The sequence below is a fragment of the Osmerus eperlanus genome, chromosome 11 (genome assembly GCF_963692335.1).
Source record: "Osmerus eperlanus chromosome 11, fOsmEpe2.1, whole genome shotgun sequence".
NCBI classification, from domain to species: domain Eukaryota; kingdom Metazoa; phylum Chordata; class Actinopteri; order Osmeriformes; family Osmeridae; genus Osmerus; species Osmerus eperlanus.
The window spans coordinates 10,454,350-10,468,787 of record NC_085028.1 but is presented as its reverse complement, the minus strand read 5'-3'; the positions used below and the strand labels follow the sequence as shown (position 1 = coordinate 10,468,787).

The following is a 14,438-nucleotide window of genomic DNA, read 5'->3' as shown; positions in this document are numbered from 1 at the left end:
CGTTCCATTGTCTGACGGAGCCTTTTTTCATCTGTCCTTTTCAGAGGAAACCAAACAGGTGCTCCGGCTGAGCCTGACAGAGTTCTCCCTGCCCAAGTTCTACCTGCTGTTCGGCATCAGCAAGGTCAAGTCTGCCGCCGTCATCGCCTTCCGTTCCAGCTACCGTGACCGCTCCTTCTCCCCGGGCTCCTACGAGAGAGAGACCTTCGTCCTGTCTTCGTTGGAGACGGTCACCGAGGCCCTGCTGGAGATCATGGAGGTGGAAACAGTCCCAACAGACGGATGCATTGACACAGACAGAGAGACCATACACATAACACACGCTATGCTTGATCAGTCAAACTCAAAGTCTAACTGTATGTTTTCTTGTCTAGGCGTGCATGAGGGACATTCCAGGTTGCAAGTGGCTGGACCAGTGGACTGAGCTGGCTCAGAGGTATGTGCACTTGGAACCTTACCCGCTCAAGCTAATGATACCTGTCTACTCAAATGCGATGTACCACTACCATTTATGCTGGGTGTCTTTTTCGCCGTGTGTGTGTGTGTGTGTCCCCTTTTGTTTGCGCGCTTGCGTCCCACCCCAGGTTTGCATTCCAGTACAACCCCTCTCTGCAGCCCCGGGCGCTAGTCGTGTTTGGCTGCATCAGTAAGAGGGTGACCCACAGTCAGATCAAACAGATCATCCGTATCCTCAGCAAGGCCAGTCCACTCCTCAGCATAGACCGGGTATGTTTCTGAAGTCCAATGACGGATGTCAGCACGCACACACCAGCACTTCATCATCTTGAACGTATCTAATCTGATACACCATGTGTTTTGCTAGGTCCCAGTGTGTATCAGATGATGGTCCTGTTCAGCAGAGAATAATCTGACACCATCATGAATGCACATCTCTTTCTGCAGTTATCATTGTATTGTTGGACTTGTCCTTCCCTTTCTTCATGCACCGCTAAATCCTCTGTCTCCTCTCATCCTTTACAGGGTCTGGAGAGCTGCTTAAAGGGACCTGATAATTACAACAGCCAGGTTTTAATCGAAGCTACTGTCATCTCTCTGACTAAGCTGCAGCCTCTTCTGAACAAGGTACAGTACTCCAATGGCAAACGGTTCTATTTGGACTCCTTACAGAACTGTATCTCTCTTTTCTGAAGTAAAATATTAAAGTCATAAAACCATGCTTGGATGTGGTTGAGTCCCAACAATCTGGACCTCTGTTCTTGGAATAGGCTGTGTGTGTGTGTGTGTGTGTGTGTGTGTGTGTGTGTGTGTGTGTGTGTGTGTGTGTGTGTGTGTGTGTGTGTGTGTGTGTGTGTGTGTGTGTGTGTGTGTGTGTGTGTGTGTGTGTGTGTGTGTGTGTGTGTGTGTGTGTGTGTGTGTGTGTGTGTGTGTGTGTGTGTGTGTGTGTGGGATGACCTGGATGTCGGTCTGTGTGTGCGCACGCTTGTGTGTACTTGTGTATTGGTGCAGAGGTGGTGACTTGATCATGTCGTTCCAGGAGTCTCCCATGCACAAGGCTCTGTTCTGGGTGGCAGTGGCTGTGCTCCAGCTAGACGAGGTCAACCTGTACTCAGCTGGGACGGCCCTGCTCGAGCAAAACCTCCACACGCTGGACAGCTCGCGTGCGTTCAATGATAAGGTAGAACAGACACACACTCAATTTAGAGAGAGAATCTGGTGTCTACAAGCACTAACTTGGCCACTTGAGGATTTTGTCTAACTCTATACTTAATAACACACTCAAACACACAATATGTAGCCTGTGGGTAAGACGATGTAAGACGTGAATGAAACTCGCCCTATTGGTTCGCCCTTCCTGTTCAGTCTGACAATTTCACCACAATACAGACATGATTTTATAGGTTACCAGACATTTTATTTTACGCACCGTGCTGGAAGAACCTGCTTGCTCACATTTGACTGTTTCCTGTTCCTCTTTCGTTCTGCCTCAACCCCCTTTACTACTTTCCATTGCCCCGTCCATCCCTTCCTCTGTCTGGTCAGAGTCCTGAAGAGGTGTTCATGGAGATCAGGCGGCCCTTGGAATGGCACTGCAAGCAGATGGACCACTTTGTGGGTCTCAACTTCAGCTCCAACTTCAACTTTGCCCTGGTGGGGCACCTTCTTAAGGGTAAGTTGGCAGCACACTCAATTTTCCACAGAAGCTGTAAATGAAGGACTAAGGCAAAGGGCCTTTTTGTACTGATTATCCATGCTTTATCCATTCATGAGGATGTACAGTCAGGTCCATAAATATTTGGACATTGACACAATTTTCATCATTTTGGCTCTGTATACCACCACAATGGATTTGAAATGAAACAATCAAGATGTGCTTTAAGTGCAGACTTTCAGCTTTAATTTCAGGGTATTTACATCCAAATCAGGTGAACGGTGTAGGAATTACAACACATTTGATATGTGGCCCCCCCCTTTTTAAGGCACCAAAAGTAATTGGACAATTGGCTGCTCAGCTGTTACATGGCCAGGTGTATGTTATTCCCTCATAAAGGGAGTTCGTTATTTCATTGACAAGGAGCAGATAAAAGGTCTAGAGTTCATTTCAAGTATGGTATTTGTGTTTGGAATCTGTTGCTGTCAACTCTCAATATGAAGTCCAAAGAGCCATCGTTAGGCTGAAAAATCAAAACAAACCTATCAGAGAGATAGCAAAAACATTAGGTGTGGCCAAATCAACTGTTTGGTACATTCTTAAAAAGAACGAACTGGTGAGCTCAGCAACACCAAAAGACCCGGAAGACCACGGAAAACAACTGTGGTGGATGACAGAAGAATTCTTTCCCTGGTGAAGAAAAACCCCTTCACAACAGTTGGCCAGATCAAGAACACTCTCCAGGAGGTATGCGTATCTGTGTCAAAGTCAACAATTAAGAGAAGACTTCACCAGAGTAAATACAGAGGGTTCACCACAAGATGTAAACCATTGGTGAGTCTCAAAAACAGGAAGACCAGATTAGAGTTTGCCAAAAAAAACATCTAAAAGAGCCTGTACAGTTCTGGAACAACATCCTATGGACAGATGAGACCAAGATCAACTTGTACCAGAATGATGGGAAGAGAAGAGTATGGAGAAGGGAAGGAACTGCTCATGATCCAAGGCATACCACCTCATCAGTGAAGCATGGTGGAGGTAGTGTTATGGCGTGGGCATGTATGGCTGCCAATGGAACTGGTTCCCTTGTATTTATCGATGATGTGACTGCTGACAAAAGCAGTAGAATGAATTCTGAAGTGTTTCTGGAAATATTATCTGCTCAGATTCAGCCAAATGCTTCAGAACTCATAGGACAGCGCTTCACAGTGCAGATGGACAATGACCCGAAGCATACTGCGAAAGCAACCAAAGAGTTTTTTAAGGCAAAGAAGTGGAATGTTCTGCAATGGCCAAGTCAATCACCTGACCTAAATCCAATTGAGCATGCATTTCACTTGCTAAAGACAAAACTGAAGGGAAAATGCCCCAAGAACAAGCAGGAACTGAAGACAGTTGCAGTAGAGGCCTGGCAGAGCATCACCAGGGACGAAACCCAGCGTCTGGTGATGTCTATGGGTTCCAGACTTCAGGCTGTCATTGACTGCAAAGGATTTGCAACCAAGTATTAAAAGTGACAATTAGATTTATGATTATGTTAGTTTGTCCAATTATTTTTGGTCCCTTAAAAAGGGGGGGGCCACATATAAAATGTGTTGTAATTCCTACACCGTTCACCTGATTTGGATGTAAATACCCTGAAATTAAAGCTGAAAGTCTGCACTTAAAGCACATCTTGATTGTTTCATTTCAAATCCATTGTGGTGGTATACAGAGCCAAAATGATGAAAATTGTGTCAATGTCCAAATATTTATGGACCTGACTGTAAGTGTCAGTGAATAATACATCAATATAAGTAATTCATTAAGGAATGTGTATTTTAAGGGTGCTAAATAGTCATTTATCAAATGTAATGATATCAGAGGTTAAAAAAAGCATTGAAAACCTGGTGCCTACCAAGATTTCTCCCCTCACAATCTTACATGGATCTTACCTATTGTAAGGAATGTCTTATTAGAAAATAAATGGTCTGCCAGACTTGTCCAGTAGAGAAAGGCTGTCTTTTCGCAGTCTCACATCAGTCACAGCCCCAAACAGGCCCCAAACAGGGCCTATTGACAATGTGTCCTTGTGCACCGGTTACACCGAGCTTGGCAGCTCTGTTCTTGTTGTTGGATATTTTTTCTATTCTGGACTTGTATCACTGTACTCTGCCACAAGCTCACTTAACAAGGGGGACTTGGTTAAAGATATAGTCCATAGTTAAAGATCCACGGATAACACATTGATATAGTCTAACCATAGGTTTACATACTGTCATCCAATCAAGATCAAGTGAGTGCATGCGATTTTAGAATGGGTGGCCCCAGTAGATATCCATCCAGACTTCCAAGCAGTGGAATTGGCATGCTATAGACTGAAATATAGCTGCTAATATAATAATTACAGGCCTGTGTTGTCTCTCTTTGTTGTCTTGAGTGGTATATATATATTTGCGCAGTAGGGTCCAAAAGGTATTTTTTGCATTGGTTTCGAACATAATACAAATGTTGTCATTTCATATGATATCAGTTTAACATGATTGTGTTTGTGTGTGGGGGGGCTTTCTCCCACAGGTTACAGACACCCATCCCCCACCACAGTGGCACGAACCGTGCGTATCCTTCACACATTGTTGGCTCTGGTGGGGAAGCACCTCAACTGTGACAAGTTTGAGGTCAACACCCAGAGTGTGGCCTACCTGGCAGGTGAGCCACAGAGATGCCAGTGCCTCTTCTTGGTTGTGTCAACACTTCCATGTTGTGCCTATCAAAAGCTGTGTATTCATATGGATGTGTCAATGAGGGCTTTTTGGCATTTTGTCACTCAGGATTAACTGATGTGATCGTTGGTATGTCATTAAGATGTTTGCTATATCTTAGAACCCACTGCACGTCTGCCTAAAAGACTGCAATACAGTCATCTGGGCGCCAGTGGAATTGGTTGTAACAAATCAATCTCCCTTTGTCTTAGTCAGCAATATGCTCTAACAACAGTTTTCTCTCCTGGTCTTTAGCCTTGCTTACCGTGTCAGAGGAAGTACGCAGTCGCTGCAACCTGAAACACAGGAAGTCCTTCCTGCTGTCTGACATTGCCATTGAAAATGTGACCATGGATACCTATTCTCTCTACCACAGTGACCCAAGCTGCAGGTAAAATGAATAAGATAAATTCTCATTTGTTTTTTTAATTTGTATTTATGAATGTCATCTTGACTTGGAGCACGTTTATCATAATCATGCCCTGGTCGGGGAAAGTGAACTGGGATGAGTTGATAAAAGGGTTTGTCCAACCACCACAATGCAGGACGCTACGAGAGAACCAGCCGTGGGCTTCTCCCAAAGTGTCGGAGCGCTACCTGACCCCACACCACTACCCCACGGTGGGCCAGGTCAGCCCTCGCACCCGCAAGTCCATGAGCCTGGACATGGGTCAGCCTTCCCACGCAAACACCAAGAAACTGCTGGGTATGGCCTCCCTTAACTGGACACCATTGTCCTTTAGAATTCACTTAAGTTTTTTCTTCTTCTAAGCTTTGTTGTTCCGTGTGTTCTTAGGCACCAGGAACAGCTTCGACCACCTAATCTCGGACTCTAAAGCACCAAAGAGACAAGAGACAGAGTCCGGCATGACCACCCCTCTCAAGATCAGGCGTGTTGGAGAGAACAATTATGAGATCGGTGTGTTCTTCCAGGCTTGAGCCTAGTGTTATTGGTTAAGCGTGGGTTTATAGAGCTCTAATGTTATAGATTTCGGTTAGTTTAACTTTGACTGGGTTCAATTAGGAAGTTGAAGTATTAAAGGACGTGGATGTTGCTTTTAGTTTAGGAACTTGGGAGGCAGTACCTATGCAGTTACGTTCTATATTCAAGAGTAAATTGACTGTTGAATGACCCTGCATTGTCATTCTACTGTCCCATTCAGAGAGCCAAAGAATAGGCAACTCCCATGTCCGTGTGGTGTCCGTATCAGAGTCCAACGTTCTCCTGGACGAGGAGGTGCTGACTGATCCAAAAGTACAGGCTCTCCTGCTGACTGTGCTGGTGAGTGGACCTCCTCTAATGACACACAGCTACATACATTAGGTATATGCAGAAAAGCATGCATATACTCCCATACTGTATGTATACAGTTGGACACATGCAACGTCAGAGCTTAAGAGCTTGCACAGAGACGTAGCATTTCTGTTGATATTTGTCCCAAACCCTGGTCTTCTGGCTAGACTATTTCACCGCAGTGCTGTAGTTAAATTCCCTAATGATTGTTAATGTCTAAATCAGTTAACGCTGTTTTACTTGAACCATTTATGTTGTTGTTTATCTATTTTTAGGCCACCCAGGTCAAATATACGACAGATGACTTTGACCAGAGAATCTTGTATGAGTATTTGGCTGAAGCAAGTGTTGTCTTCCCTAAAGTCTTTCCTGTTGTGTAAGTAAACCATGCAAGTACTTTTCCTAAGGCAAGACTGAACTTCACCTTGCTTTTAGATTCAAACAAAGTGTTAATTTCATTGCATATTGCTGCTAATATTACAAAGCCAGTATGAAGTACGATAACTCACTACTGCACAGAAGGAAGGACCTTGAGTGAGCTGGGAACTAATGTAGATTTTTGTTGGGACATCTTAAAGCGGTACATTATGAGGAACAATGTCCAAGATGTGGTGGGAAATGTATTTGATTTTGCAAACTAAAAATTATACTTTTATACTATAATAATTATACTATTATATAAATCTAAGGGTTAAAAGTGAGCTGCATTGTTACTAATGATTATTTTAGCATGTAACCTTGTCTTTGCGTATCTGGTTAAAATTATACTGTCATCTGTCATCATTAGATTATCTAGAAATATTTTCTCAAGAGACTGTGTTTTTAAACTGACCATACTGGCTATACATATATATATACAGCCTATACATTTATGCATGCATGAATGTGTGTGCGCAAGAATGTGAGCGCATACATATTTTCCTAAAGCTTTACTTGGCAGTTATGAATTCAGAATGAATGCCCTCTTTCTCCAGCCACAATCTGCTGGACTCCAAGATCAATACACTCCTGTCCATGTGCCAGGATGCCAACCTGCTGAACCCCATCCATGGCATCATCCAGAGCGTTGTCTACCATGAAGAGTCACCCCCACAGTACCAGCCCTCCTACTTACAAAGTACAGTCTCTTTTCCTTTCTTTTCCTCCATCTCTTACATTCTTTTGTTTTCTTTCACAGTCTCTCTCTTGCGCTATTTAGTCTTTTCCTCAACCCCCCCTCGCCCCCCCTTCTCTCTCTCTCTCTCTCTCTCTCTCTCTCTCTCTCTCTCTCTCTCTCTCTCTCTCTCTCTCTCTCTCTCTCTCTCTCTCTCTCTCTCTCTCTCTCTGTGCTCTCTCTCTCTCTCTCTCTCTGTGCTCTCTCTCTCTCTCTCTCTGTGCTCTCTCTCTCTCTCTCTCTGTGCTCTCTCTCTCTCTCTCTGTGCTCTCTCTCTCTCTCTCTGTGCTCTCTCTCTCACCTGTCTCTCTTACACCAACATCTCATCATTGCTGTTGTCAATTGCAATTTATTTAGGTTGAAAACAAGGGATATAAATCTGAGATTTATGTTCATATTGAACCTAAATATTTTCTGTATAAGAAATTGTAATAATATATTAAATGTTCTACCTAGTTAGATGGGTGTAAAATTATTCACAAATAATTATAACTCCTTCCTCTCCTTCCCTCTCTATACCTCTCACTTTCTCCCTCCCTATTTCCTTTGTACCTCTCTCTGCCCCCCCCCCCCCCCCTCTACAGGCTTTGGCTTCAACGGACTTTGGAGGTTTGCCGGGCCCTTCTCAAAGGTATGATTCATAGCTCACTTCATATGTCCCTTTCATTTTCCCAAGGTAGCCAGGAACCGACAGCGGCCCATAGAGAAATTCCGCCTGCTAAGCAATTACAGCCCCCTCCAGCATCAGGAGGCCTGCCGATTGCCTGGAGATTTATTGAGCCTTTTCACCGTCCTCCCCTCTCTCCCTTCCTCCAAACCTCCTTCTGGCCAGCTCAGTTTGTCTTTATGACTGTTGTGTTGAGCCTTGAGCAGCAGGGAGAAAAGCGTTGCGTGAGGTAGGAAAGGGACACTCTAGGATAGCTCTACTTTGGGCCTAGCCTGGATCTGTTATGATCCCTCCCTGTTAACTGTTATCCCAGTGAACCATCACACTACTGACTACTACAGGGCTTGGTTACTTGACTGCATTTTGTGGCCCTCATGGTAGTCAGGAAAATGAGCTCTAATTGGGTACTTAGGAGTCCTGTACTTCTTCTAGGTTGTCATTCTGTATAGTGCTCACATCCTATTGTCTTAAAGGTAAGGAAACACGTCGGTCTTCTTTGGTTGATACTTAGGAAGCGCATTCAGGCCGGGCCAAAAGCTGTCATTCACTGTCACCTGTGATGTAGGTCAGGTAGGGTGCTGGACCGTATTGGCATTTTGTGTTTAAATCTCTCGCTTTTGTCTCACTCGTTTTCTGCCTCTTACTGTCTCTCTCCATCAATCTCTCTTCCTTCCTTTTCAACGTTATCTCCCTTTTAATCTCTTTCCCTTTCCTGTCAACACATTAGCAAACCCAGATCGCGGATTACGCCGAGCTGATAGTGAAGTTCCTGGAGGCCCTGATTGAGAGCTACCTGCCAGGCACGGAGGACGAGAGGGTGGAGGAGCAGCTCCGCACCCCCACCTCCCCCTACCCACCTGTCACCCAGAGTCAGCTCAGCATCACCGCCAACCTCAACCTCTCCAACTCCATGACCTCACTGGCTACCTCCCAGCACTCGCCAGGTCAGCGCACGCACACACTCACACACAGTATCCGCATTGGTATAAGTTTGGTATATATGACCACGTGCGTTACACTGCACTGATGTGGCTAACTTCTAACGTGCGTCTCCACATTGCACACGTTTTGGTATTTTTACTGTTTGTGCTTAGAAGCTAGGTCATGTGGTTTGTAATGTCTATTTTATATCTTCTGTCAACTTGCTCTTGTACTCTGCATCTAAAATTGTTTTCTAGTCTAACAACTCTTACCACTTAAAGATGTGTCTGTGCTCGGGGGTCCTAAGAGTATTGTCAGGCAACTGCATTTGGAGCTGATAGCAAATACCAATAAAAGTCTTCATGTAACATGAAAATAATTTCCCAAGTCCTCCTAATTTAAAATTCAGTTCAACTCGGGCAGTAATTTGACAGATATGTCATTCAAAAGCAGTTCTTTAATTCAAGGAAGTACTATTCATTTACTGAAAATTAATGTGACGTCAACACTGAACAATGCAATGAGACAGGTGGGAATGCAGGGCGTGCCATCAAACACGGGGTGTGTGTGCGCATGTCTATCTTGCTTCTCTCAACTTTTAACTTTAACCCAGTCACTCTCTTCTCTTGCTTTGTCTGCTAACATTTCCATGCGTATCCAAATGGGGCTTGTGTAGTTTATAGACGGTCCCCAACACTGTCCCATCCCAAGCCCCTCGACGAGACGCCAGCGAAAACATCGGGTACAAACCCCAACTTTAGAGCGTCCCTGGGAAGCTAATGACCCCCCTGTGGCCTATATGTTGCAAGTTGTGGTAACTTACATATCCATTTTTCTGTGTGCTGTTGTCATTGTGTATTCCATCTTGTCTACTAAGCTTTTTCCTGTTTTACAATAGCTTGGTCACAAGCACTACATTTCCTTAGTTGTTAATAATGACATTAACACAGTATATCGATCATAAATATACAATATCCTGGTCTTAGCAAAGGGCAAATAAGCATTGTCTTCGTGTTATTATTTATGCTATGATTTCTGCACATCTTGTAATGCCAAAATCTTTCCATTCTACCCATGCCAAATATTCACCTTGTTGTGATTTATTGGTTTTAATGCAGTTTTCAGATTTTACTTTTGTTTCTCATTACTCATGTTACCATTCTCTCCTCTTTCTCTCAATCTACATTACTTGCTTTCTCTCTCTCACTGTGCGAAGCCTCTCTACCTTTCTCTAAGTCTGCCGTTTTTCGCCACACCTCCTCGTCCTCCCAGGTACATCCCTACCCTTTTTCCCCTAGTGGTCAAGAAAGGTCAAGCGTGCTGCTTCACTCCCCTCATTAAGAAAATGTCCTACCAGAAAAGGGAGAACTGAACAGCCATAAACAGTGAAAAAGACCCCTGAAATAGTCAGTAGCATTAGTAGCATTAGTTGCATTAGTAGCAGTCAATCAACAAATAAAAGATTGTTCAGAGAAGACAGGATGTTAAGGATGTTTAGTCTCCCAGTGAACCAAGGATCTGTCAGGGAGACCCAAGTTTGTGCTTGGCGCCACCTACAGGCTGCACTAACATTGATTAAGGGTGGAGCCTCAAGGATCTGCCTCTCAGCTAAAACATCCAGTGTCTATTCTGTCTCTATGGGTCCCAATGCTTGCCAACAGCAAGCATTGGGACCCATATAGCAAGGAGGAAGTTAAAATGTCACTGACATGGTCAACTGTGGTATGGCACCTTATCTAGTTGAAAACCTTTTGAATTGAATCTTAGAGCTTTGTTCATAGTTTGTAGGGGTATGATCAGCGACTAGATTAGAAAAGGACATCACACTAGTAGACTGTTGTGAACTCTGCTGTTCGATTGGAACAGGAAGTGTGCTGTTAACATTAGTCTTTATTGTATGATAAATATGATATAAACTGTCAATGATTAATTGATTGTTCTTTGTCAGCATTGTGTCTGATTCTTTGCTCTCTCTCTTTTCCCTTCCTCATTTTCTCTAGGTGTGGACAAGGAGAATGTCCAAGTCTCCCCCAGCTCTGCCTTGTCCACCAGTGGACGGACTCGCCACGGTTCAGCCAGCCAGGTGCAGAAACAGCGCAGCGCTGGAAGCTTCAAGCGGCCCAGCATTAAGAAAAGAGTATGAGCCAGAATACTGAAAGATGGATAGGACATTGCCCTCCAAAGGTCCCTGGTCGACTGTGCCAGACGTTATGCTGCACTTTTTCAATGTACTCTTTCTCTTTCCTCTTCCCCGCCCCACCTGTCTCCTTTTGGATGGTCAAGACTGCCTGACGATTGTTTAATTGATTGAACTGGCTACATTTTACGTTTATCGATCCGATTTTTTTTATCAGAAGCTCTGCAAGAGTGTAGACAGAGGGAAAGATGTCAGGGGAACACATTTCTACATGATTGTGTAGAAACCCATTTATGTTTTTTTATGTGATATTTCTAACTGCAAAGAGTACTGAAAATCATCAAGGTGTGGCAGAGGATGATTAATAAGCCATTCTTTAATTTATCGATTTTTATCTACATATACACACTGTGTGTATATAGATAAAAAACGATCTGTGTACATACACACAGTTTATGAACATGAGATTACATGTTGTAGGGAATAGCTGCAATGCATGACAAAGGTTTGGGATGTGTTGATCCTCATTTTTTGCACATATGGGCAACAGAGACCTTTTATCTTTGTTAGTACTCCGAGCTCCACGTAGAACTACAATACCCAGACCCTGAGGGACACTACACTCGGTGGTTGGGAGATGTGCGGCTCAATGTGTACTGCTGAGGCAGTCCCAGTGACAGGAAGGCCAAGATACAGACCACAGTATACCCACAGTCTGAGCTCCCTGAACCCCACCCTATGTTACCTTTTCCCACCCATGAAGATTCAGTGGAGCCACCAGTCACATGACCACAAGTCATGGAGTATTGTTTAACTCACCATCTTGGTATGTGTATTTGTATGAATTTGCCAATTTTATTCTTCCCAGATATGTACATAAAATATGTATATATATAATATAGAAAAAGTGATAAATATATATATATATATATGTACATATATACACACACTATTCCATATGGCAATGTTGTGTCTCACACGTTGACGTTTTATCCATGGTGTGCCTTCATTAGGGTTTTCCAATGTGTATAATTTGTAAAATAAAGAAAAAAATCGTATTCTGTGGAAACGGAACAGGTACTAATTATGAAGACATGTTCACACTAAGCATACATGTGGAAAAGAGCTGCATTTTAAACGGTATCTAATTATCGTCAAATATACAATCATCAATACCCTGTTGCCTATTAGTATTTAACCTGTAGAGCTAGATAGGCTTTATGAATTATGAAGTTATTCTTTTTAACACTTGACATATACAAACTATAATCTGAGAAACACTAGAGGGACGAGGCAGACTTGTAAATAGTATATGGCCTTTATTTTATTGTTATGAATCATGTTTCCTGTGTGTACCTTTGTATGTTTGATTTGTTTACAGTTTGGCCACCAAACTAAATCTGATCCAGCCCATATAAAAGACTACATGAGGATTAAATATTCACTGTAATGATACTTTGTGATTCTTGATTGCAGTGCACAAGTCTTATTTCATTTAATAGAGACAACCAGATTATGTTGACCTGGTGGATAAAATGCCATTCTTTGTTTATGATTACCTTTTCTCACAAAGGTGTTTCATGGTCAGGTTTCATTTTCTTGTTATGACCAAGCTAAATGTGGAATGGGCCAGTTTCAGTCTTGAAGACACAATGACCTACATACACCATATTTGGTATATATTCCCATGTCGTCAAGACAGGGTATCCATCCCTGATGCCCTTGCAGCAGATCAAGGGACACTTCACCAAAGACTAGCTTGCACTATGTGAAGGGAAAGACATTTTCAGAACATGTTATATGGACGATGACGCAATGGTATATGCTCTTTTGTTGATGTAAATTGTGTGTGTATGAATCTTCCTTCCCTTTGTATTGCGTTCTGCTTTGTCCACCCCATGCTGGTATGAATTACATTGTGACCTCTTGGATTTCTCCACAGAGCACCATACGTTTTGCAGTACGCAAACATTTAATTATAAAACAAATAAGATCTTTACTTCAGCATCACACATGATGCCGAATTGATGGTTTAGGCAATGTTTGGACTATGTTGATTTAATCATCAGCTTGGACATTGAATTCATCTCAAAATAAAAATGTTGGTAAACTATACATGGGACAACTAGTTTTACAAATGGAAACTTAAGATGTATTTGGTCAATCATCTTAAATTTGCATGTTTAAATTTATTTTTGTCTGGGATACCAAGGGTTTGTGAAAGGACATGGATCTAACACAGTTTATTGCTTTGAATAATGAAGACCTCTTGTTGTTTTAACATGTGTTTAGTGCAACTTAGTCCCACAATGTTTAGGGGAAACTAATTTATTACCTACACAATCAGAGGAGAGAGCATAATACAAGTATAGGTCACCAAGAAAATACATCCTGACTAAACAATGTTTACTGTATTCACCAACCACTGTCTCGAGAGCCAAAAGCCTGGGCCTAAATCCATCATTTACACAAAAACTGTTCAGTGTAACAGGAACAAAACAGTACTTGGATAGTAAAGCATAGATTTAGCATCATTGTTTTTCACAGTCATCCTGCTATTTTGATTGTGTTGAGGTATGTCTGATTGTTTGTCACTACTCATGCATTTCTCTATATTTTATTCAGGTCCAAAAACTGAAAATATATTATTATATGGTAATGACTCCTATGTGTACAAATGTTAGTATTGTGGCATCCACAGTGAACGTGTTTTGCCAAATCACACTTCCACACTATACTTATTGTTGGCCATTCATCATCTGAAAAATACGTTAAATATCTCATTGGTATACGTACTTGAGAAATGTACACCTTGCAACAAGAACATATTCCATTAAGTCCTTTGAGTGAGTTGGATGCATGTTGAGTGCCCATAACTTCTTACACGAGTGATTGACTTGCACTATTTTGAATCACGGTCAAAGGTTTTGTGAAGAACAAATAACCTGCAACATTGCATGTTTGATTTAATGTTATGCAAAATCTAATGTGGAGTGTTGGTCAGGATTTTTTTTTGTAAGATGTGTTGCTGTAAATATTTTGTGTACGATTTTGAAAAAAAGTAGCCTATATTTACTAAACTGTACATACATGTGATATCGTAATATTTCGCTTTTTTTTGTAAAGCAGTAAGTTGCTGTATAATGTATGACGAGCAAATTCAATGATTCCAGTGTTAGTAATAAAAGTTTTATCCCCATTCTTGTGTAAAATGATATTGTTCACACAAAAACATTATCTGTACAACGGTTACAATTGGTTGAGTAATATGTGTGCATTAACGTCTGTTAAACAGTTTTCCCATAATAGGCCTCACATTATTGGTGAATATGTCATATCACATTTTTAAATTATTCCTTTAATTATTTGTCCATGATTGATCTGCTTTATACAAGCATGCGTTCATAAAATTAAA

General features: G+C 42.2%; 1 protein-coding gene across 5 annotated transcripts in view; it reads left to right on the top strand.

The window, feature by feature from the left end:
- Window positions 1–12,478, top strand: part of LOC134028604 (neurofibromin) — a 57,279-nt gene extending 44,801 nt beyond the window's left edge. For 2 of the 5 annotated variants that reach the window (XM_062472230.1, XM_062472229.1), the window contains 17 exons: window positions 45–259; window positions 375–436; window positions 585–726; window positions 982–1,083; window positions 1,496–1,636; window positions 2,002–2,128; window positions 4,667–4,798; window positions 5,107–5,242; window positions 5,397–5,557; window positions 5,648–5,770; window positions 6,015–6,133; window positions 6,421–6,521; window positions 7,120–7,262; window positions 7,883–7,929; window positions 8,693–8,909; window positions 10,103–10,158; window positions 10,887–12,478. In XM_062472230.1, coding sequence (XP_062328214.1) covers window positions 45–259; window positions 375–436; window positions 585–726; window positions 982–1,083; window positions 1,496–1,636; window positions 2,002–2,128; window positions 4,667–4,798; window positions 5,107–5,242; window positions 5,397–5,557; window positions 5,648–5,770; window positions 6,015–6,133; window positions 6,421–6,521; window positions 7,120–7,262; window positions 7,883–7,929; window positions 8,693–8,909; window positions 10,103–10,158; window positions 10,887–11,042 — 2,180 coding nt within the window. In that variant the 3' untranslated portion in view covers window positions 11,043–12,478. Of the gene's footprint in view, window positions 1–44; window positions 260–374; window positions 437–584; window positions 727–981; window positions 1,084–1,495; window positions 1,637–2,001; window positions 2,129–4,666; window positions 4,799–5,106; window positions 5,243–5,396; window positions 5,558–5,647; window positions 5,771–6,014; window positions 6,134–6,420; window positions 6,522–7,119; window positions 7,263–7,882; window positions 7,930–8,692; window positions 8,910–9,562; window positions 9,701–10,102; window positions 10,159–10,886 lie in introns of all 5 variants that reach the window. The other 3 variants (XM_062472232.1, XM_062472231.1, XR_009931559.1) reach the window with 2 other exon arrangements.
- Window positions 12,479–14,438: the final 1,960 nt, after the last annotated feature.